At 43.6% G+C, this 25271-nt stretch overlaps 1 protein-coding gene across 1 annotated transcript in view; it reads right to left on the bottom strand.

The window, feature by feature from the left end:
- Positions 1-3293: 3293 nt before the first annotated feature.
- Positions 3294-25271, bottom strand: part of IQCH (IQ motif containing H) — a 65843-nt gene continuing 43865 nt past the window's right edge. The window contains exons 15-21 of the mRNA XM_068410569.1: positions 22482-22602; positions 20283-20569; positions 11942-12109; positions 8320-8445; positions 6822-6883; positions 4726-4834; positions 3294-3395 (exon numbers count right to left, since the gene is read on the bottom strand). Coding sequence (XP_068266670.1) covers positions 3294-3395; positions 4726-4834; positions 6822-6883; positions 8320-8445; positions 11942-12109; positions 20283-20569; positions 22482-22602 — 975 coding nt within the window. The remainder of the gene's footprint in view (positions 3396-4725; positions 4835-6821; positions 6884-8319; positions 8446-11941; positions 12110-20282; positions 20570-22481; positions 22603-25271) is intronic.

Genomic DNA, 25271 nt, shown 5'->3' with positions numbered 1-25271 from the left:
ATATGACAATTACTTTGATTTTTAAAAGTACTTATTTCAAGATATTTTGCAGTTAACTTTGTGTTGCTCTTATTGTTGAAAGTGCAAGAAGAAGGGAAAAATGCTTGAGCCTCTGGCAGCATAACCTCACACTGGTTAAGAGACCATAGATGCACCTCTACTTACACAACATGTACTACAAGTGGAATGAAGTAGCATCTGTATTTACAAACGCACAGCAAAACATTGCATGCTTCAAAAGTGTGCAACAATCATGACCCAACATCCTAAAGATGAGGCTGGAAGGATGATGAAGCATTCTTCCAGATGTCTTCTGTTAATAATACTTGGTTGCACAGTTCAGGTCTCTGTGTTCATTGCATTCTGGTATAGTCTGATCATTTTTACACCACAGAATCAATGAGGTTTGAAGAGCGCTCTGGGCTCATCGAGTCCAACCATTGCCCTGACACCACCATGGCAACTAGACCATCTGAAATGCACATCTTTGTGATGAAGCTAAAAACCAGTCTAACCATTCTTCAGTCGAGGTGATATATTAAATTACACTCACGAAGGCTGTCAACGATTGAAGGTACTTAATCTAAATGTGGAAACTTGGGCTGAATGCCCTTTTTCTGCAGGGCTTTAAACCCAAAGATCTAAAAAGGGAGACCCAGTTTCCAGTATTGGCTCCAGGTAAAGTTCTCTCAGGAGAACGACCCGAAATGGGTAGCACACGTGCTGCAGACAGTATGTTCTTGCAAAAACGAGGTCCATGAAGTGCTGTCGGCTGAATGCACATCTTCATTTGCAGCTCTGGTCCATCAGGAGCACGAAACCTTTATTTTAATTGTCTGCAACTTCTGATGCCAAACCCCACTGCCCCTCATCTCCTTCCACAAGCATTCCACTACACCTTGCAGCTGGGGAACCAGCTTGGGCTTTTGCTGTCCTTAGCTGCAGAATTCTGTGGCCATTTCTGACGAGCAGCCACACCTTGGCCACCTTTTATCTTCCGATTCCCACTTGCTCTGTTTTCTTCCCACGCAGGATCATGTTCCAAAATTCAAGCTACAGTTCAAGAACTCTGTTATTCCTTTAGTGAGTGGGAATAAATAATCCAGTTGTGTGAACAGGAGAATCATAACTATATTTCTTCCTTTTTTTTTTTTAAAAGATTGTAATTTCATTTTATATCTGCTGTACTGCTAAAAAATACATTTTTGGCACCAGCAGCATGGGAGTTGAATGTGAGAGACTGTAAAGCAGTTTCAATCCTTCCATCAGCTCAACGCTCAGAAGTGTTAATAGTAATTAAAAACTTTTTTTTTCCCTCAAAATACATTTCACACTTTGCACATACTGAGAAATCTCTCTCACCATGGGAACTTTCAGATCGCTTGTTCCCTGCAGAAACAGGTACAGTTTTCTTTTGTCAGAATAGAACAAAGACATCAGGAAGTGCAGGTTTCATTTACTCCTAGGACACTGCAGTCTATTAAGTGCCAGTGAACTAATGAGCCTCTCAGACCTTATGTTGTTCTGGCTTGGATCAAGGCTTGCTTTTCCTTAACCCTTAAGAAACGAGCTGACTCCGAGGCTGATACTGCCATGTTCTCCTATGCCTCCATTTCCCCCAGGATATTGCTTCTACTCACTACACTGGGACATTACGTAGCTTGGGTGAGACAACTACAAAGAGCTTCCTAGGAGTAAAATAGGAGGGAGTGCGTTATAAATGCAGTGAGGAAAAAGTCAGCACAGTGTACTGTTCTGCAGCCCCTCAAAGCAAAACAGAGAACAAATATATCTCATCTTTTTGGAAGAACTAATAAGCAATTATGCTTCTTGGCATATTATTTCTTGGCAAGTGAGGGATCATTGTTGTACCTGCCACAGCCAAAAATACCTCTGTTGCTTTCATTTCTAACCATAAACAATAATGACTTCCAGGAAGTTCATTCAGTGGCTAAATTTCACATTAGAAAAACCTGTGTGGGCTCTAGTAGATCCAAACCCAGGACCATATTGAGATGATGTGTAAGAAAGGGACAAAACACAACAAGAATTAAACAAAAATATTCTTTTAGACTTTTCTTTGAAACAAGGATCAGCATTTATGCAAACATTCTTACCTGAAATGAATGACTTCGGTGATCAAGGTAGCAGAGAAAAAGGCTAACACAAAAGATAATGTTTAACGGATTAAAGACTCGGGCATCAGAAAAACTGCGCTCTGATGTGCTGCAACTGCTTGGTCACATTATTTGTCATAAAAAGTGGTTTTGCCTGAGCTTTTTGGGAAGTAACCTCAGAGATACTTCACAGAATCACAGAATCAATGAGGTTGGAAGAGCCCTCTGGGATCATCGAGTCCAACCATTGCCCTGACACCACCATGGCAACTAGACCAGGGCACTAAGTGCCATGTCCAGTCTTTTCTTAAACCCCTCCAGAGATGGTGACTCCACCACCTCCCTGGGCAGCCCCTTCCAATGGCTAATGACCCTTGCTGAGAAGAAATGCTTCCTAATGTCCAACCTGAACCTCCCCTGGTGAAGCTTGAGGCTGTGTCCTCTTGTCCTAGCGCTGGTTGCCTGGGAGAAGAGGCCGACTCCCACTCCACTACAACCTCCCTTCAGGTAGTTGTAGACTGTAGACTTGCCATGCTTGGGACAGTAGTGCCCACCCAGTGGAGAAGATGCACTCTGCTATAGTGAAATTCAGAATGTGTTGTCTGTTGGGATGAGATTAGGACAAAGATAACTTTACAAACACTAACTGTTGTCCTTTAACATAACAGTGCACAGCAATTCTGACAAAAGAAGTCAGCAGTATCCGAAATACAGAATCTACCTGATGGCCATGTTATACTGGGATTCACAGTACAGGTATCATTCTGATGGTCCTCTCAGAATCTGTTGCTGAACTAGTGCCATTGCTATTTTTTTTGATAATTTGAAAGTGGACATAAAACAACTGCTGCAAAAACCTGTGGGTAACAAAAGGAATAGCAGAATGAAAACAGTAAGGACAGTGTGTTCTGAAGAGGAATCTGAACTGCTGATACTGTCCTCCAGGAATGACACTATGAACATCAGGGTCATTTATCATGATACTCTGCTTTACAACAGTTGATTTTTGGGAAAGAAGGGATATTCTAAACACTGCACTTGGAAACCATGGAAATGCACTGTCTCAGTTAATATTACTTCACATCCCAACGCAGAGGGAAAACCAAACCTGTTCCTCCAGATGAGAAGGCGTTTCCAGAAGCATAAAGAATAAAGCACTTAAACATTTTCCGTTAACTATTCTTTCAGAGCATCTGCTTTCGAAGGTTGCTCTTCTTCCAGTTTCGGTTTGTTTTCTGCTGTAATTCCTAGAATTGCTTCAATATCTTGAATTGCCATCTGCAACAGATTCAAGGAATACAAGTTATTTAATGGGCATTATAATGAAATCTAGCAGCCAAAATGCACAGCTGGTAGTACTTGCCTTGAGAAGGTAACCAGTGTTACACAGGACATGATGCACCAATTAAATTTACTATTACTTTGGGGGAATTATTAGTGAAGATGTAAAAATCTCAGGTAAATAAAAAATACCATTCGTTGCAATTAGTACTTCTAATTAACTAACAGGTGTTCTATTTCACATATGTAAATCATTGTTAACTCACTATGAAGATTTCCCTTTTATGTTTTCTTTCAACGGTTGCTTTTCACTCATATTGAAAAAAAGGGGGTTGGTTGGTTTGTTTATTCTGTAAGATGTTGAAATTTATTTATATCTTCTCTAGAACTGTCATTTCACACACTGCTGGTCAGAGGAAAATATAGTCAGAGTTAACAGTGGAAAGAATCTGATATAAATTATATTATGTGATTTAAGATACAGACCTGTAACACAGTGCTGCCCTTCACCTTTCTACAAAACACATGCAGACAGGATCTAGAAACTTTTATAGAGTTGAAGGTGATAGAGTTTAGCAAAAGAACTCCCTCTGGGAAGTTTAGCTATTCTCTGGAAGCAAAAAGCAGCATTGTAAGGAGTGCTTGTTTCAGGGCACGGGGTTAGATTCATTATTGCTGCACTGTCTCCTTTTGCCAGCAAGGTCGGCACAAAGGAGCTTCCGAGTGAAGGTGGGAGCTCCTGGGGGAACACTCCTTTGTCCTGCCTCCCCCCGCGCCACCCCAGAGCATCCCCTGGCACGCGGGGATGGGCGCTGCGGGCACATCCAAAGAACAGAGAAAATTGGGAACAAAATTGACTCGTGACATTGATGGCGGGGTGAAAGATGTGAACTAATGGATTAAGTACTCAGTGGCTGCCTGCTTAAAAGAAATCAGTGTTAATAATCTAAGGAGCTATTATAAACTGAGAAGTTTGTTTTTAATTTAAGATTCCTACCTTGATGGTGTCCCTTTAAAATAAAGCAATTGTGACAGAGCTGTCTGAGGCAGTGCCAAGAGCTCCTTCACTCTTACAAAGGACAATCAGGAGCGTTACATTACAAATAATTTCACGCTAAAGTACGTCTCTTTTCAAAGAAAAAGTTTCAAACTTAAAATTTAACTAACAGGTTCATTGGGAGACTTACTATGTTGACCTAGACACTGTAAAATACATACTGCTAACAATAAAAAGGGAATGGTTTAGCACTTGTTTATGATACAGCATGAGGTATTTTCAGCCCTTGTACAGAAATTAACCAGGATCGTTAGTTAATTAACACCTCACCTTAAAATTGGTCTCGCCTTGCATATTAGGTGCTGATATTTCTTGATGGATGATGAAGAGATTGCGAGCAAAGGTCATGAGGACCCCCTGGAGATCCTCTCCGATTGTTCTGTTAATGATATCCAAACAAATGAGTTTCCCAATGATTCCCTTCACATGCTTAAAAACAATCGCCCTCTCATTTGTGCCTGTCTGGTGATGGAATTTAATGAGTATTTTCAATCTCACAAGGTGGCAATCTTCAGGGAGATATGAAAGATGAGGCTCCATTTTAACTTGTCAACAGGAAGGATTTGTGCAATAAATAATTTTTATTAATCAACTTAGCAGAAGTAAGCAGTAAGGTTTCAGCTACTCCAAGAGGCTGCTGTTGAGTTAGGACTGAGACAGTCGCACACTTTAAACACCTGGATTAGTTCAGAAGAGCTGTTGCTTCTGCTTACAATTTGTGAAAGACATCTGAGGGGGAAATTTCAGCAGTATCAGCATTAGATTGTTATAGCTGTTGAGGCTTTTGTTTCTCAGTGGTACACACAGATCTCAGTACAGGATGTACCCTCATTTACTGACTGGAACTGACAATAGATCTCCAATGTAGTAAAAGGGATGATAATTCACGTAGATGTTTCAGGTACTTCAGTGATTTTATAAGCTCAAACTGTTACATCCTTGAAAATATTTCCAAATTAAGATTGAAATTGCATTGAAAATCTGATGGAAGACAAATCTGGAATCAGAATGTATGGGAAATATCTTTGAGAGTATTTGGGTAATAGATTATTAACTGCCAGTTCCAGCTGATGATCCAAGAGGTGGTGTTACGTTTCTTACCAGGAGAGCAACCACTGATGTACTGTTCCAAAGGAGTCAGCAAGAATGTAGGTAGGATGCAGTCTTGCTAACGTAAGGACTCTGGGTCCTTACGTTAGCAAGACTGGGTCTGGAGGGTCTGACCTCCGAGGAACGGCTGAGGGAGCTGGGGGTGTTTAGCCTGGAGAAGAGGAGGCTCAGAGGTGACCTTAGTGCAGTCTACAACTACCTGAAGGGAGGTTGTAGTGAAGTGGGAGTCGGCCTCTTCTCCCAGGCAACCAGCGCTAGGACAAGAGGACACAGCCTCAAGCTTGGCCAGGGGAGGGTCAGGTTGGACATTAGGAAGCATTTCTTCTCAGCAAGGGTCATTAGCCATTGGAAGGGGCTGCCCAGGGAGGTGGTGGAGTCACCATCTCTGGAGGGGTTTAAGAAAAGGCTGGCCATGGCACTTAGTGCCATGGTCTAGTTGCCATGGTGGTGTCAGGGCAATGGTTGGACTCGATGATCCCTGAGGTCTCTTCCAACCTGATTGATTCTGTGACTCTATTTCCTAAGGTATGTGCCTAACAGTGAAATCACACCAACAGGGACAAGCCAATCCAACAGTGCACTGACTCTGAAAAGGGCAGGTCCTTCTCCTCTCTTCAGTTCCTCCCCATTGCCCAACTCTCATACTCACTATATACCCCTCTATGGGCTGATTCTATCTTAGCCTTACAGAAAAATAATTCAATAAAAATAAGCTTTCTGCTGAGTTATGGAGCTGAATCAGCTCCTGGAGAGGTGTCGAAGTACCAGAGGCAATGCAAAAGGACGGTCAGGAAGGAGGAGGACTCCATAGCTGGGGTCAGGGAAGGAAAGAGCTCACCTTTCAGCATCAGTGGGGCTGTTAGGAGAGGTCAGTGGCTTGTGGAACACTTTCAGATTTCAGGATTCAATGTGCGGCCTCAGCAGTGCCGAGTACAGAGGGACGATCCCTTCCCCAGACCAGCTGGCTACACTAGTCCTAATAGAGGCCAGGATGCCATTGGCCTTCTTGGCCACCTGGGCACACTGCTGGCCCATGTTCAGCCGCCTGTCGATCAGCACCCCCAGGGCTCTTTCTAACCACTCTTCCCCCAGCCTGTAGCGCTGCAAGGGGTTGTTGTGGCCCAAGTGTAAGACCCAGCCCTTGTTCTTGTTGAACCTCACGCCGTTGGTCTCGGCCCATCGATCCAACCTGTCCAGATCCCTCTGTGGGGCCTTCCTGCCCACTCTTACTTACAGATGATGTGTATGATACTTACATCATTCCCAATCTGTGTCGTTTCTGATCTTCATACAATATAAAAACTGTTCCCTGTTTTTCCTGTTAAATAAAAAGACAAAGTTGCTTTAATTATTCCTAAAATACTGATAATTATAATGAATGTTTTATACAGGGACGATAAGTACATAACCATATCTAAGAAAGGCTAGTTTTGAATTGTGTGTAATGGATTATTGCTCACTGTAAGTAGATTATTGCTCTAACTTACTGTAGAGAATACATTAACTGTATGTAAATAGAATACCTATGGCAGAGTCTATTCAATAGCAAATATTTTTGATTCAAAGTAGGAAGAGATGGTCATCAGTATTTTAAAAATTATCTCCTTACACAGTTTTTATCAAGAGACAGGTTAACACCTAAAACCTTCCACAGGCTTAAACTGAAAGACTGTGAAAATACGCTTAGGTTTTCCTGTCCTTCAAGTTTATACTTCACCTTAGATATACACGGGACATGAACTGTCATTAACCTTCTGCTCTGGTTCATCGTGGGCCTGATACTGGCGACAGTTTGGTCAGCAGCAAAACTCACAGTTTGATTCTTCGATGTGCTAAGCAACAGTTACGTCACTCTGAGAGGTCCCATGAGCAGATGCCACCCCTGGGGAGGGTTTGTACTGAGAAAACATTTCCCAGTGAAGCCCTGTGCCCTAGGATCAGAAATCTCTGTCTGCTGTTCTGTCTCCTGTAACATCTTCTAAACTCTGTTACATCTCACTCTTTTACAGCGTTGTTCATCAGCCTTAAGCACTTCCTTTCCTAGCCAAGACTGCATTTTCATTTCTTCATTCCTCTTTTTGTTCTCAATTATCACCCCACCTCTTGGCCTCTGAAGGTTTATCTTCTCTTACGGGTACGGAGGTGTGTGAAAGGGCTGTGTGATGGCCAAGTGCTCTCATGAACGCTCAGTGCTGTGTGGTCCTACACCCCCACACAGCTCCTGGCTGACAGCCCTAATCCTTTTTGCCCGCAGAGCCGTGTGAACAAACCCGCCGGGACAGCATTCTCTCTGTAGCCTCCGAGAGAGACACCGTCTCACTCCCTGTTGTGTAACATAAACATCTTGTAGCACTCTTCATCCTTCACTGCTTCCAGTCTTAAGCCAAATCAGATAGATATCTCAGTGCTGCAGTTCCTCAAGACTTACACCCCAGCTAAAGTAAGCTGACAAGTGTTACAATATTAGACTAATTTGTACAGGAACTACTGAAGACCTTTATGCAATTCAGAGTTCATTAATTATCATCATGAAAACCATTTAAAATAAAATAAATTCTGATTTATACGAAGTCCTCTTCAACAAAACTGTAGAGCAATACCTTGCCGTGTTGTTAACAGAACACTTAACCATCACATTATGCTAAACAGAACACTTAAACTTTACATTGTGCTAAGTGGTTTCACCGTATTAGAATTTACATACAAAAATTATGCAGAGTGAATATCACGTTTTCTAATCTTTCCTGTTCGTACCTGGAGGTCAAATCCAACACCATGAGCTTTACACATCTGGAGGAGAACATTATAGCAGGTTACTGAAAGGCTGGAGTGCCTCAGTTGACTGCTTGCTACTGCAAACCGGTTGCTTGTTGGAGAAGGCTAGAGAAAACAACAGCGGAGTCTTTATGTTCATACCAGTTTATATGAGAAACCAACAACTTACTATTTAAATGGCTTTTTCTCAGTGACCTCATGTAAGTGTGGAGTAAGGTTCCATTTGGAGGAATTCCTGTTCATCGCCATGTCTATTGAACATAGACATTTCCATGCAGCAAAATTAAATCCTGACTTCACGCTGTATGTAAAACCTTACATTATAGATCAGATCTACAGATGTTGAGGTGTTGGAGCGAGTCCAGAGGAGGGCGACCAAGCTGGGGAAGGGTCTGGAGGGTCTGACCTGCGAGGAACGGCTGAGGGAGCTGGGGCTGTTTAGCCTGGAGAAGAGGAGGCTCAGAGGTGACCTTAGTGCAGTCTACAACTACCTGAAGGGAGGTTGTAGCGCAGTGGGAGTCGGCCTCTTCTCCCAGGCAACCAGCGCTAGGGCAAGAGGACACAGCCTCAAGCTTGGCCAGGGGAGGGTCAGGTTGGACATTAGGAAGCATTTCTTCTCAGCAAGGGTCATTAGCCATTGGAAGGGGCTGCCCAGGGAGGTGGTGGAGTCACCATCTCTGGAGGGGTTTAAGAAAAGCCTGGACATGGCCCTTAGTGCCCTGGTCTAGTTGCCATGGTGGTGTCAGGGCAATGGTTGGACTCGATGAGCCCAGAGGGCTCTTCCAACCTCATTGATTCTGTGATCTGTGGAAACGTACGTTGTTCTAGAGTCAGCTCTTCTCAATAGCAGACATTCCAAAGCAGGTTATCAGTAGTTTTTGCCAGAGAATAAAAGGTTTCAATCAGATTGTCTAAAGCTAAATTTCAAGTGGGTTTCTCCAAGACTGAGCATTCTGCTACTGCATTAATGTGCATAATTTTTTCCAGCAAGTCTTTGAGGAGACGAGGCCCACTGCCTCCAAGGAGCTGCACAGCTGATAGCAGTGGAGTTCATACTATGGATAAAAGTCAGTACAGGAGTTGGGTTTAAACCCTTACCAGTGCTTAAGACCAAAGAACAGAGATGGCGCATTGAGTAGAACTGAATCGAGATGTTCTCCTAAACCACGGCTTTTCTGTGATGTTATTTTTAATACTGGACTGTTCATTCAGAGCGGGGATACTGCACATTGAGGCATGTAATTTACAGTATTTTTTCTAAAATGATATTTGTTTTGACATTGACTCATTTAAGTTGACATAGTTGAAATCCTTATATAATACATCTCTGCCTGAAAATTAATCATGTTTATAATATTCTGAGAATTAATAACACCCATTGCTCAAGTCATTAACTTAAAAAAGGAGCTTCCAAAATCTGTTCTCTGCAGTAGGGGACCACAAATAAATGAATGCTTGATAAAATAATCCAAGTAGCAGTTTAACAAGCGTAAACTTGAATGTGGCTGCAATAACACAGAACTATTGTTTAAGGGTTGGCATCAGGTTGATGAGGTGCTTATTTCAGCTACAAAGCATGCATACACATGCATAATGAACTGCAGGATGAATTATTAATGTGTTGCTTATTTAGCCTCATCTGTCTAGAAGATAATGTATCCTAACTATAATGAGTGATTGGTTTTGTACATAATTACAGTAGCAGCAGTATCTAGGAAATTTGTTCTTTCAAAGAAGGATTTCTAAAAATAAAATCATCACACAAACTCAGTCGCCACTCCATTTTATCAAAATCAAACCTACCAGGATTGAGAATATATAATAAATTAAAAGGGACAGAATCATTATTAACATCATAATTTTACACAAAGTGTTTTACTTAATCATTCATTACAGATCATGTGCTGTAAAAGCATTTGTCTCTTGGTTGGTTTGTTTCTTTTTCTAAAGATATTTTCCTGAGAGAGTGGATTTTGGTAGTTAACTCTTAAGGGGATGAAAACTTCAGAAATATAGAAAGAAGAAAAAATAAAGGATACAGTGACAATTTACGTTAATTCTGACAGAATTGTAATTAAAAAAAGTTGCTACTTGATTACTTTTCATTTCTAGAACTTGTACTACTGGGACTAATCATCTCTCATTTACTTCTCTCCAACTAAAAGTGGTTGCTTGACAAGAACAATAGATCAAGAGCTCATTAACCCCTAAATTACAGCCCCATGACATTTTTGGAACGGTGCTGCATTCCTCCTCTGTGCATGAAAAAAGGGAGTTGTGAATCTTCTGTCACAGTGTGTAAAATGGCATCTGGTTTTTATCTATACGTGTACATACACATATACAGTCATTTCTTATTCTCTCACTTTTCTAAAGGCCTTTCTTCCCTTTTTAGAGTCTCGAGGTTCAGAGTCATAGTAAATCCTGCACCAAGATCGATCTAATTTAACAAATCAGCATAATAAGCAAGTCATCTGTTAACCATGCTTCGGTGACAGCGTGTTTGTAAGGATGTAAAAGCAACACACAAATATCATCTTATTTAAAATCACGTCCCTGAGAGTCACTGTTACGGACACAAGGGTTCTCAGAGAGATTAAAGGGGAGATCCACAAGTAGCAAGTGCTGCAGCACTCACCATTTCAGTGCCTAAACCTACAATCCAGAGAGAGCAAGCAGGAGGGAGTATGACTGCGTATTCCTGCTTAGGGAACTCACCTCAGCTGGGTCATTAGCCATTGGAAGGGGCTGCCCAGGGAGGTGGTGGAATCACCATCTCTGGAGGGGTTGAAGAAAAGCCTGGACATGGCACTTAGTGCCCTGGTCTAGTTGCCGTAGTGGTGTCAGGGCAATGGTTGGACTCGATGAGCCCAGAGGGGTCTTCCAACCTGACTGATTCTGTGGGTGCTGTAAGTTTTTCTTCCTGTTCAAATGACCGTGTCCATAATTAATACTGAGTAATTAATACTGAACAGTTAGATGGATGCAGAACTGAATGAAGGTTCTGAGAACCAACATCTGGGTTTAACTCACGTGAGAGCTGGGAGGGATTCAGGTGTCCGGATCCTTCCGCGGAGGTAGCCCTGATTGTTTTACCCCCAGTTTTGTGCACAAAAGTACAAAGCTGGGGCAGAACTTCAGCGCTCTAACTTCTGATCCCAAAGCAGAGCTCGTGAGCTGAAGGCTCAGATTTCTTGACTGCTTTTAAGTTACTCCTGTAGTCAGGGCAGTGCTTTCATCTCCTTCCTTTTTCTTGCAATCACAGAATCACAGTTTAATGTTCAAAATTCACCAATTTAATGTTTAAATTAACACATCTTTTACAACTTGAAAACTACCTGAAATATTTAGAAGGTAGTTACTACCACAAATCAATATTACTGAGCACAAGGGATGAATAATCCATCAGCATCCAGAACCTTTCCTTTAATTTCTAAAGTGGTGGTATCCTATTTACTTTATTAACCTTGCAAAATCTAAATGTAGCAGTTTAAAATCTGAAAGGAGCAGATTAAGCTCCTCCAGAACAGTGAGCTAGGACAGATTTTAACTTTCAGTAGTTTACATTAATAATTTTATTTGTAAACAAATTGCTGCTTACAATTTTTGTCTTCTCATGCTGAATACGTTGGCTCTTCATTTTCCCTGATCCCAGAGCTACTTCAAAGCGACTCGAGCGACAATCCAGATTTCCATCTGTCACGTACAACATGAGCTGAGTCAAGGCCAGCTGGTCACTATAGCAAAGGTCAAGGTCTGTTGCCCATACCTAATCAAAACACAAACAGGTGCATCAAAATTAAAAAAAAAAGAGAGAAAACAAGAAGGGTGAAGCTCAGCAATTGCGTAAAGGAGCGTCTATGCCTGTATTTTCAGGCGTGTTGGTATGCAAACCCTGGGGTTTACTTGGACTGGTGCATCATGAATACTGTGATGCACCTTGAATCCTGTGTCCAGTTCTGGGCCCCGCACTTCAAGGAAGATGTTGAGGTGTTGGAGCAAGTGCAGAAGAGGGTGACCAAGCTGGTGAAGGGTCTGGAGGGTCTGACCTGCGAGGAACGGCTGAGGGAGCTGGGGGTGTTTAGCCTGGAGAAGAGGAGGCTCAGAGGTGACCTTAGTGCAGTCTACAACTACCTGAAGGGAGGGTGTAGCGCAGTGGGAGTCGGCCTCTTCTCCCAGGCAACCAGCGCTAGGACAAGAGGACACAGCCTCAAGCTTGGCCAGGGGAGGTTCAGGTTGGACATTAGGAAGCATTTCTTCTCAGCAAGGGTCATTAGCCATTGGAAGGGGCTGCCCAGGGAGGTGGTGGAGTCACCATCTCTGGAGGGGTTTAAGAAAAGCCTGGACATGGCCCTTAGTGCCATGGTCTAGTTGCCATGGTGGTGTCAGGGCAATGGTTGGACTCAATGATCCCAGAGGGCTCTTCCAGCCTCATTGATTCTGTGATTCTGCTTTCCCCATGAGTTTTTCCCACTTACAAAACGCCTGTGCCTACTACACCACCGAGGAACGTTAACGCACACAAATATCTGCCCTACAGTGGAGCCCTTTAAAACAAATCTGGCAGTGAATGACTTGAATAAGCCTTTGCATGGTAAATGGCATCATTATAAGGATATTAAGAGGTCAGGCAGTCAAGGCCTCTCGGTAAACTGGAGTTAATTTCTGAATCATATTCACATCGTAATGCCCTTTTTATAGTGGTGAATAAATCACATCAGTAACAGTTGTTAATATCTAACTGCCAAGTATCTGTTGCTGTATTAAATATCCTATTTGTCAACTTAAATATTTCCTGCTGCATGGTATAAAATGCAAATCGGATGCTAATGGCTGGCTTTGCTGAGTAGTAGGGGAATGTTCCCCAATTATAACGCTTAATTTTCTTCAATAATTTATTCCTTATCATCACTTCTGCAAGACAGGAAGGAACTTTCATATCAATTTGTACTTTTCCAGTATGTACTAACCTTTGCAATGAGCTGAATAGTAATTATAAACTATACATACCGTAGAAGCGTTACATTAATTTCCATAAATATTATCACAGAATCACTGAGGTTGGAAGAGCCCTCTGGGCTCATCGAGTCCAACCATTGCCCTGACACCACCATGGCAACTAGACCAGGGCACTAAGTGCCATGTCCAGTCTTTTCTTAAGCCCCTCCAGAGCTGGTGACTCCACCACCTCCCTGGGCAGCCCCTTCCAATGTCTAATAACCCTTTCTTAATCAACAAATCAGTAACAGCCAATATGTCTTGAACCTTCTTTGAGTTGGATTTGAGAGTTTCAGTTAAAGCTTTGCCCCCAGGAAGAGATGGCAGGGCTACCTGAGGGGACCAGGGACTATTGAAAATCTTGGATATCCAAGGGCTGTTCAGTAGCTCAAAGTGAATCCAGACCCCGATATTACACCCGCATTGCTCTAACCTCAGAGTCTGCGCCAGCACTGTCGGGAAGCTTTGCTGATGCACGAACAGAGGGGCAGGAAGCAAGTTTGGCTGAAGGTGGACCCTAAAATGGCCGAGATGGGAAACCCACAGAAGTTAAGATCTCCCTGCGCCCGTAGTGCCCCTGGGTAAGTACAAGGGCTGTGTTCTGGCCGTGCCAACCCAACCCAGAGAATAGGCTGAGCATTTAAGAGCAGATAAAGCATCAAAAACTGCAGCCTGGCAAAGAGAAACAGCCAACAAGATAATTCATTACACCCTGGTAGAGATTCAGCCAAACCGTACCAAGGGTGGGAGAGCACCACGTAGATTTTGCAAGAGTTACTCAACGAATCCCACGTTGTCAGTAACTAAAATTAAAGTACATGCAAGTGACATTGTTTTAATTTCAGATGAGACCCATTAATTACTTGTGTGATACATTTCTCATAATCTGAACAAAAACCCAGCACGCCAGCCTGGCTCGAACGCCCCGCTGGCACGGTCCCAGTTGCTGCTCTGGGAAGGCATGGAAGCACTCCTGGATCCCTGCGCCAGGGATGGCTCCAGCCTCATCTCTGCCCAAGGAAGGGGCTAGAGCACGGGGAAGAGGAGAAAAAGCTTTCAGCAGGGCAAATTTCATGCTGGAAATCATGAGACTGGCCAAATGCTGCTTGGAGGAGTTTCTGCTTACTTTCAGAGCGCGTCAAGTAGTTGCTTTGGACGTGGTTTCATCATCTCAGACCAACTACCCTCACGCTGTTGCCTACGAAATTAAGGGCTCAGATCAACAGGGTGGACTGGAGGTTCATCCCCTCCGCTGCTGGTTACTCTCTAACATTGTACAGAGGGACAGCTCTAATACCTGCTGCAGCTTCAGTCACAGTTACGTTCTACATCGGTAAAGGCATCATATTTTTTTCCTTTTTAAATACAGGGTGTAGATCTCCACAGCCCTGAGCACGAGGCGGAGGAAGGCAAACATGGCTGGAAGCCACCTGTCTACCTCCTCTCATTCTGGGCGTGAGCCTGAGGCCGAACCACCCCTATTGCAAGCTAAAGCAGCCAAATGGTCATTACCGCGTGCCAGCTGGGATCACCCCAAGGATTCTTTCCCTGGCTCAGAATTGTCAGAGAACACTCTATTGTAGCCATGTCCCTCTCTGCCCTGGATATGTCCCAGAACATCCCCAGTGTGGGGAGAAAGGAAGAAGGATCAGATGGCACAAGATTCCAGCTTTATCCTAGCAGGGGATTCCCCTTTGCCATGGAAATCCAGACGTGCCCTTGAAATCACCTTTGTACTGCTACAGCAATGGGAAGGACACGGGGCCTCGGCAGTGGGTCCAACTTTATAGTCACGGGTCATTTTTTCCCATTTTATTAGCTCAGATGCAGGCCAGCTCAGTCCCACCGACGCTGGGATTGGATTGAAGGCTTCGCCCATGGATTCTTTGGTTCCCCCCATGGGGTTTAAGAAAAAGGGGTTTAAGAAAAGCCTGGACATGGCACTTAGTGCCATGGTCTAGTTGCCATGGTGGTGTCAGGGCAATGGTTGGACTCGATGAGCCCAGAGGGCTCTTCCAACCTGATTGATTGATTGATCACTTTGTCTCAGGACATAGAACGGTAGCTGTTCCTGCAAACACCCAAACCAAAGGAAAACGTTTCTTAGAAACACCAACCCAACTCCACCATTGTGGCACGTAATCTTCAGAAGAGTCTAACAACTCCACAGAGCTCCACGCCCAGGCAGAGCACACGAAACATCAGCCCTACTTACTAGTTGGGGCTGTTCTTCTCTTGGCAGGCTAGAAAGTTCATTGAGGTTCAGCTCTCTAGTAACATCTATCGGATTGCAACAGGTTTTCTTTTACAGTAATATAAAATGGGTGTCAAAAGCTTCTAGAATGCCTTGAAAATCTGAGCTGTGGAGTTTTGTGGGGGTTTTGTTTGGTTGTTTATTTTATGAATATATTTCCATAGTTTATAAAGCAATGTCTGTGGAGGTCAGGCAGTTAATAACCAGATGAATTATCATCTCCTCCAGTAAATGAGGAGCTGTTAGAAGAAGGCCCGTGCAAAGGTCAAGTTTAAGTAAAGATAAAGAATGATACAATCATACAGATTAACAAATATCTGTTACTTGAGTCCATCCTCATTTTCTGAGGATACACGATAAGGGCAAGTATGGAATCGTAGGTATTTGAGATCGTAGGTATCGCATCCCAGTAGGATTGTGTGGCAAACCAGCGTAACGTAAGGAGCTTCCACCTGAGATTTGGGGACTTTCAGGACAACTATGAAATTAATTCAGAAATTAAACAGGAACAGAGCTTGCTTGTGAAGTCTAGAACTGGCGTTTGATTTTCAAACAACAAATGAAAGTTCTAAGATAATCAGATCCAGGTTGTTATTATGATTTATGTTTTTTTTTTTAAAAAAAAAAGTAGAGGCAGGAGTTAAGATTTTAGATAGTCTTAAGAGTGGTTTTAGATTAAGCTAAGGCAAAGCACAGATTAGGACTTTCCAGAATCCCACCACTGGAAAAAAAACAACAGTTAGAAACATGTCCTGCAAGACTTAGGGGCTGTTTTGTCCAAGGAAGCACGATGAAGTCTGGAATTGCTCGTTTATACACGGGCTGCCAAGAGCTCCTGGGAGCCTCACTCCTTCCGCAGGCACAGCTTAAGGGCTGCGCTTCATGGTGCAGACATCTCAAGTGAGTAAAGTCACAGCAATCGTGTAATTCTTTACAACTGCCATAAAAATGCTTCAGCTTTGAAATGTAAATTCTTAAAGAGTTACTAAACCACAGCTTTTCTTTTTCCAGCTTGTTTTATCTCCATCTAGTATTGATGTCTGCATTACTGTAAAGAGCAGAGCTGCTATTTTTAAAGAAGTGGTTGAACGACACTTAAAATGTCCATTAATAAAATATTAATGCAACTTGAGCGTTGAAAAGAGAGCTGCTTTTACGACTTTTACAATTTGCAATAGAATTGATTATTTCAGCAGCGATGGCAGCCAGGATCTTATCCGGCTGCCATCTCGTGGCAGCTGCTGGGATGGTCTGGTGCTGGCCCCAAAACTGAAATTTTAGGGCCCTACAACTGGCCCTGACCTCTGTCCTGCTGGATGTAAGATTGGAAGATGGTCAATGAAAACACCGGAGCTCTTGTTTGAAAAGAGCACGTAGGAAATGCTACATTCTGTCAGCACCCCTGAAGCCGTCCTCCGTAGGGGCTTTTTAAGCCACTGGGGTGGAACAGAGAGAGAATACCCACCTAACCATCCCCAGCTCTGTCATTCAGTATGTTCTGCCTCATCTTTTCCTCTGCGCCCAAACTGACCTTAATCCAGCGCTCTCTCACTGTTGCTGGGAGGTTTGGGGCTGTGGAAGCTATCAGACCGATGACAAAGGTGACTTGTGACCCCGCTTCTCCAAATTATCTGTGCACAGCTCTATGGATGTAGGGAAGTTGATGTAGGGAAGTTGATGCATTCAAGAAGTCCCACTCAATTAAATGGATTTATTTAGGTGCAGTTCCTTAATGAGTTGGGGTCTGAGCAGTATTCAGTCAATACTGGGCAAGACTTCACTTGGAAGGGTCAAGGCCTTGCTCTTAAAGATCAGTCTTGGAAAATAGAGTGGGAATCCAAAGCGATTCAGTGCAAATTATGTACCTAATTTTTCTCCTCCACTTTTTCCCCCAAGACATTGAAAACAGCATCTCCATCTCCCTTTCCCTCGGGAGCAAATCACAGATGCTTATAACCGAGCTACAGGCACTACCCTCACTGCTGTTGGTTGCAAACTGCAACCTCCTCCAGTTCTACCATAATTTAAGGAAGAGCTATAGGTAGATGGAGGACCATACAATGTGTAGATGTCTCTGAATTACTCGCTGTACGTAGAAGCAGAGGCAGACAGGCTGGCTAGGACCGCACGCGCAGTAACAGACTGGAAAGCTCCTGTCTGATTCTGAATCACAGAATCAACCAGGTTGGAAGAGCCCTCTGGGATCAAGTCCAACCATTGCCCTGACACCACCATGGCAACTAGACCAGGGCACTAAGGGCCATGTCCAGGCTTTTCTTAAACCCCTCCAGAGATGGTGACTCCACCACCTCCCTGGGCAGCCCCTTCCAATGGCTAATGACCCTTGCTGAGAAGAAATGCTTCCTAATGTCCAACCTGAACCTCCCCTGGTGAAGCTTGAGGCTGTGTCCTCTTGTCCTAGCGCTGGTTGCCTGGGAGAAGAGGCCGACTCCCACTGCACTACAACCTCCCTTCAGGTAGTTGTAGACTGCACTAAGGTCACCTCTGAGCCTCCTCTTCTCCAGGCTAAACACCCCCAGCTCCCTCAGCCGTTCCTCGCAGGTCAGACCCTCCAGACCCTTCACCAGCTTGGTCGCCCTCCTCTGCACTCGCTCCAACACCTCAACATCTTTCTTGAAGTGCGGGGCCCAGGATTGCAGCGTTACAGCTGCTCAGTCCACAAAGGCAAAAATATGTTTTCACTTATTTGGCCCTTCTCGTTTCCTAAAGATTTGTATTTATGTAGCATGTAACTTGATGAAGGTTTCAGGGATTTTTAAGTATTTAAATACTCAGACTGTATTGGTAACAGATGTTCAATGATATATTTAATTTTTAGCTTTATGGAAAATATCATGTATCAGTTGATATTTTCTGTAAAATATAACTTTGAAAAAATGCCTAAGTACACTGTGCTTCCAGGAAAAGTATCTGAGCCTTTCAGCTACTGCATTGAAGTGGGCACTTCTGAAATTAGTGAGCAAATGTTCTGAGAGTCTAATAGGATTTCTTGTTTGCCAAAAAAATAGTGCTTTCAGGAGCACAATCTTTTGTGTAATCTCTCTCTCACAAGACAGATGGCATCATTAATTGCCTCCACATCTAGTTAAATTTTAAAACCTGCGCTTAAATAATGTTAAAGTTGTGGCACATGCTGACAAATGTAGAAAATATTAAGGTAGAATCAATTGGAAACAAGGGAAAAAAACCAAGACAGAACAAACAGGAATAATAAGAGGCCCCAAGAAACACTGACTGATTTAATATGGCCTTGTTCATGCCAGGAAATGTCACCACCTTAATAATCTAGGAAGCATTTCTGCATTTCGGCAAGCTCCTGGCTCGAGTGGAGCAATTAGCAGGACTCCCATTGACTCCAGTGGGTGACAATGTCATCCCTTCAGCTTTTTAAAGCAACTTTACAGGGAAGTTGTCCAACGTGGCTTATCTGCAGTTCTAATTACAACGCCTGTGTAAATCGCTTTGGGAGTCAAATGTAACTGTGATCTCTAGTTCCAAGCTGACATTATTCCCATTCTCTGGTTTACCACAGTCACCCTACACTTGTGTCAGTCACCAAAAGCCTGATTTTAAGCCTTCTCCGAGCTTAAAATGGAATATAATTATCACAGCACCACCAAGGAGCCAGCTTTTGCCAATAGATACCATATGCTGACGCTTTTCAACACAAGCCCTGTGTTTAAAGCCTTTTCTCACACCCTACAAACTGGGATTTTCAGATGCCCAGGAGAGACAGACACCCAGAGGGATGTGAGTGCAGACGGCCACCCCATCTTCTGCCGGTCCACCCAGCCCATCCCATGAAACAGAATCACAGAATCACTCAGCCTGTGCGATGTAAAGCAAATTGTTCATCACTACCATCCTATTTGCTGTAAGAAATTAATATCCCCTCCTCCGTAAGATTCACCCTCAGATCTGTGTTCTTACAGACACTGGTTTACTCAAAAGAGTACAATAATCCCTGTCATTATTTTTACAGAGCAAAATACAAGAGATGAGATCATTTTCGTTTCAAAATGTTCTCAATCATCTTAGCCATAAGACCATCATCTGTAATTACCAGCTTAATGCAGAATGCACTTCTTTTAGGGAAGGAAAAGTCATGAGAAGAAATTAAAATATTATTTTCTTACCACTCAGTGAAAGCAGTCCTACAGGCTTTGTTGGTTTGTTACTCTCAAGAGGACATAGCCTCAAGCTTGGCCAGGGGAGGTTCAGGTTGGACATTAGGAAGCATTTCTTCTCAGCAAGGGTCATTATCCATAGGAAGGGGCTGCCCAGGGAGGTGGTGGAGTCACCATCTCTGGAGGGGTTTAAGAAAAGACTGGACATGGCACTTAGTGCCCTGGTCTAGTTGCCATGGTGGTGTCAGGGCAATGGTTGGACTCGATGAGCCCAGAGGGCTCTTCCAACCTCATTGATTCTGTGATTCTTCAAGCTGATAAAAAAGGTTCCTCAGGTCCACCTGGCAGATCAGGTCTAAATTTTATGCTATTGTTAGAATAACCATGTGCTTTCCATCTCCCTCCACATGCCTCACAGCTTAGAAATAAAGTTTGTTCAAAAGGGCAAAGCTTTCTCCTGGTGTCTGTTGGAATGAGGTAGGAAAGCAGACATTTCTTGATCTCAGGGGGACAGTGTGCAGTAATGTATCTACCCCACTCACCTGCTGCTCCATCGTTTGTGGATGGATGAAGGTCACAAAATCGACTGAGAAGTAACCAAGCACGCCTTTAGATTTACAGGTTTCTCCAATTTTTAAGCAGAGGGAATGAAGAACTGCTGGATCAACAGAACGTTGTGGGATGGTAGTGCCAGATGATCGCAAAGGACCGTCAGCATGGAGCTGGTCTCCAGATGACACGATGTTTATCTTGCCGGTTGGCTCTATCAGCAGATCCACAGTCAGGTTTGTGACATTTTTGGAGAGCGGGAAGGCTTCTATCACACCACCTAGTAAGAAATGAATTAGCTGTTAAGCCAGTAATCAAACTCACATGTGATGCTCTTCAGAGTGCACAGAATGAGACCATCCAGCTCCTGTTGTGCTCAGACGTTGCAGGGAGGACTGCTATGGAGATACAGCAAGTAAATAAATGTAACGTGAGCAGCGTAGCTAGAACCCGTGAATCTCTTAGAAGAGAAAGCAGAGATCTCACCTACTATAGCCCCGTACAGTTCAACCAGTGGCTTTTGAGCTGCAGATGCTTTGCAAGCAGTTCCAAGCTGGATATCACAGAATCAACCAGGTTGGAAGAGCCCTCTGGGCTCATCGAGTCCAACCATTGCCCTGACACCACCATGGCAACTAGACCAGGGCACTAAGTGCCATGTCCAGGCTTTTCTTAAACCCCTCCAGAGATGGTGACTCCACCACCTCCCTGGGCAGCCCCTTCCAATGGCTAATGACCCTTGCTGAGAAGAAATTCTGCTTGGCATTCTGGATTTGCCTTTATACTGCATGTAAAGCCATAATTCAATTCAGTTAAGATAAACTAATAGGTCATAAAAATTGGTTTTACGTATGTTAACTGGCATTATTTTCCAAAAAAATACTTTCAAAGGTTTGAATCGTCCTTCTCTCTTCCACAGATAAAGAAACGTATGAAATATGTGTACCCAGTATATATAACACAAAACGATGGCAGGGCAGAATCACCACAGAAATTTCCTACCCAACCACAAACGCTGCATCTTTTTCCATCCAAAATAGAGGATGTTAAGGCGTCTGTGCAAAGCCCCCTCACAGACACACTGATGTGCAGCCATTAGACAAGGGTTTTAGCTGCGCTGCCTCTTACGGACACACATGGGATCGCTGCTGAGCTCTCGGCCAGTGGGGCACTGGCCAGCTTGGCTCCAAAGGCGCCATGAGTGGGTTAATGCAGGAAGCCCTGCTGAGGACTCGGCACCACACGAACAAAACTATCCAGCTATCAGATGGGAACTTGTTCTTATTCCTTTGGTTGGAGGGCAAGAACGAGCACGGCGATGCTCTAACGAGGAGCTTGTGCCAGTGTACTGCAAGGGACAATACGGCACCGCATTCCTGCTCCTCAGGGGTGACACTACCTGCCTGGAAGGCAAAAGCTGGGGAGAAGGCTCAGCTCTTCTCCAAGCCAGCTAAAGGTGATGAGCACAGCTGACTTTATGCAATGTATAGCCTCAAGCTTCGCCAGGGGAGGGTCAGGTTGGACATTAGGAAGCATTTCTTCTCAGAAAGGGACATTAGCCATTGGAAGGGGCTGCCCAGGGAGGTGGTGGAGTCACCATCTCTGGAGGGGTTTAAGAAAAGCCTGGACATGGCCCTTAGTGCCATGGTCTAGTTGCCATGGTGGTGTCAGGGCAATGGTTGGACTTGATGATCCCAGAGGGCTCTTCCAACCTGGTTGATTCTGTGATTCTGTATGTATGTATGCAGCATCCAGAGTTTACATATAGCTCCCTTCCTGGTCCTACGGGAGGGAAAAGCAAGTCTCGCAGATGTCTGCTCACCCACACCTAACAGAGATGAAATATTCTCACATCTGCCTACGTCTAAACTCATGTGTTAGCGTTCCCTAAAGCCCTTTGGGAAATGTGACTGCCTCCAGTACAGTAGCACAGGATTAAGGAGTTGGTGCTCATTGATTCAGAATCATGTGAGAAAGGTAATCCAGGATTGATACGGGTTAAATGCTTGGAGAGGACATATGAATGATAGAATAGTTGCCTATAATTCATTCGTAAATGAACATTTGAAGCATAATGGAGAAATAAAAGGAAATAAATATTTAAATGGGCCCAAGATTAACAAGAATATGGCATACAATATGGTATAATTACTCCTTATAACACTTAACAGCGACTTTACAGTCTTATTTACCTTGACTAAGAAATGTTTGGAGGAATTTTTCCCATGTAGGGAATCGTTTCTCATTGACTGGCTGTACGTGCTGTGCTAAAAGGCCCGGCAGCTCCTGGGAGATCTTCACCAAAGCTGGCTCCTGCAGAAACAAATTAAATAGAACCACAAGCAATTTTACTACAGAAATGAAAACTGCTTGTGGGGTGATTAAAAACCAGGCCTCCAACAGGCAAAAAAAAAAAAAAAAATGTGGTTACTGTTTACCCACAGTCAGGAAGCCTTTTTTAATTTTTCTACTTGCTACTCTTCCCTCCTATGGAAAACTGTTCTTCTCTGAAGGACGATCCCCCCCTTCAGTAAAGCATCTATTTCATTATAATTTATATCAATAATTTGATCTGGCAACTGAAAATGCTAAGCACTTGGTAACTGCTTCGGGATCAATACCAGCAGTCAATAACTTCTACATTGTTTATATTTTGAAACTGAACATATTGAAATAGTCACATATGCCAGAAATAGTTTTACTGATTCGATGTTTAAGCTGTTCTATCAAACCAAACTCCCTTTAGTGATTAAAAAAAAAAAGGAGGAATAATCAACCAAATTTCTAAAGCAGGAGATATCCTTTCACGCTCTCCAGTCGGTAACATAAATTCACAAGTGTATTTGTGCCTCTCTCGTGGGTAGAATGTGATGAGTCACACTACAGGAGAGAAACTGGCTTCTTCCTAGTTTCTAATTCTTTATTATCACACACACAAAACAACCCCATTAAATACAGAAACTAACTGCGTTGCTTTTACTGTTCAAGAACGTCCCAGAAGTACACGAGCATATAAAGTGCAAGGACCCTGACTCTATCGCTTCAGGCTGCTTTTCTTGCTGCTTCATAAGCCTTCGCCTGCGTCCCCTGGGTCTCTTTGCTTCTGTTTTACATCCTCTCTCTTCCGCATCCCGTGCTTCAGGAGATGACCAGCCGTCCTCCGATCTTGGCAATGTCCTAAGCCACAATCACATTATCTTGAGCTCTGGAGGAACATGATAAAACCTTATGGCTAACATCTAAGAATAGGAAAAAAATATATATCTGTTTTTCCAGACCAGAGAGTTTGAAGAGATGGGCTTTGTCATGAAGCACATGATGTGACGTAACCAAAAATATAAATTCAAAATCACTTTACTGTGATTTATCTACCAGAATGAGGAGAAGGAGGATGGGCCAAGGCCTAGGGTATCAACTTTGCCTATAGAAGACCTAGATATATCTTGTTATTGCAGTCTGCCTGAGACTTCAGGGGAGTGACTTTGTCTGTGCCTCAGCTGTCCAGCCGTGAAAGGGGGACAGTTGCTGTCCCTACCTCACATGGAATTGAGAAAAAAATGCCTTAAAAATATTGAGGTGCTGAGATAATGATGCTGATCTGGGCTATGTGGGCTCCTATCATACACTAAGGAGAAAAGTATGTTGTTGACTTTAAACATATCAGAAAAAATGCTAAAAAGTTGCTTTGAGTCTGTACATCAATATACTAAGCAGCATGACCTTAACTTTATGGCAAAAACAAAAGACTACGTGAAATGTGGGATGAAGTTCAGAATTTACCCAGATTCAGGTCTTACACTGCTCGTTTCCTTAAAATCTGTAAGGAGGAATTTAGGTTTTGGATATCTCAGTTGACCAAAACAACAGAGCAGGGAGCAAATACCAGTTGGCCTTGTCTTATTTTGTATTTGCATTGAAATATTGCTGAGCCAAGAAGTACCAGATCAGGTGGTTCGTTGCACAGTGAAAATAAACGCAGCTTTGGAGAGAGGTTGTGAGCCACGATGAATGGCACAGAGCTGCTGACCTACAGATCAGCGTGCTCCTGTCAGTGCGTTCGGTGATACCTCGGTCACACCGAGCCTCATCCCTGAGATCTAATGACTTTGGGTATTGTGCAAGTTAAACAGAAATCACAGAATCACTGAGGTTGGAAGAGCCCTCTGGGATCATCGAGTCCAACCATTGCCCTGACACCACCACGGCAACTAGACCAGGGCACTAAGTGCCATGTCCAGTCTTTCTTAAACCCCTCCAGAGATGGTGACTCCACCACCTCCCTGGGCAGCCCCTTCCAATGGCTAATGACCCTTGCTGAGAAGAAATGCTTCCTAATGGCCAACCTGAACCTCCCCTGGCGAAGCTTGAGGCTGTGTCCTCTTGTCCTAGCGCTGGTTGCCTGGGAGAAGAGGCCGACTCCCACCACTAACACCTGGTAGGGCAAGGCAGACGCACAGCGCCTGGCTCAGGAGCGTCTTGCAGTTCAAAGCACCCTCAGTACTCCCTGCCTGTGAAGGATGCGTGCACCAAAACCAGTCGCCTTGCAGAAAGAAGAGAGGGGCTTTGAAAGAAGGGACTAATTCAAGAAAATCTGAAAAATGTTCTTGAGATCAAACCCAGCATAAGAGGGCTTTCAACGAGTGACGCCTGGATCATCAAGGTGTTCACAGAAAGAAGTTGGGCAATGGCTTTTTAAGGATCAGCACCTGGAATTCTAGTTGAAGTGTTTTTGCAACTGTAAGCTCTAAAAAGGCAATAATCCTGATTATAGGGAGTTTTAGTAGGCAAATTCAAGCCTGGATCCAACATTCACTCAGGAAGTCGAACCTTTTAAAAGGATCAGTGCTCAGTAGGCTAATTTCATTTAAATTGGACGGTAGCTCCAGCAGAGCTTACCAATGTTTTATCTCTTGATGTGACCCAGAACAATTCACAATCATAGGCTCAATGGAAACAGGGAGCGTTTGTTCAAATCTTTCAGC

This window comes from Nyctibius grandis, chromosome 11, assembly GCF_013368605.1.
Source record: "Nyctibius grandis isolate bNycGra1 chromosome 11, bNycGra1.pri, whole genome shotgun sequence".
NCBI classification, from domain to species: Eukaryota; Metazoa; Chordata; class Aves; order Nyctibiiformes; family Nyctibiidae; genus Nyctibius; species Nyctibius grandis.
This window is presented reverse-complemented; position numbering and strand designations above follow the sequence as displayed.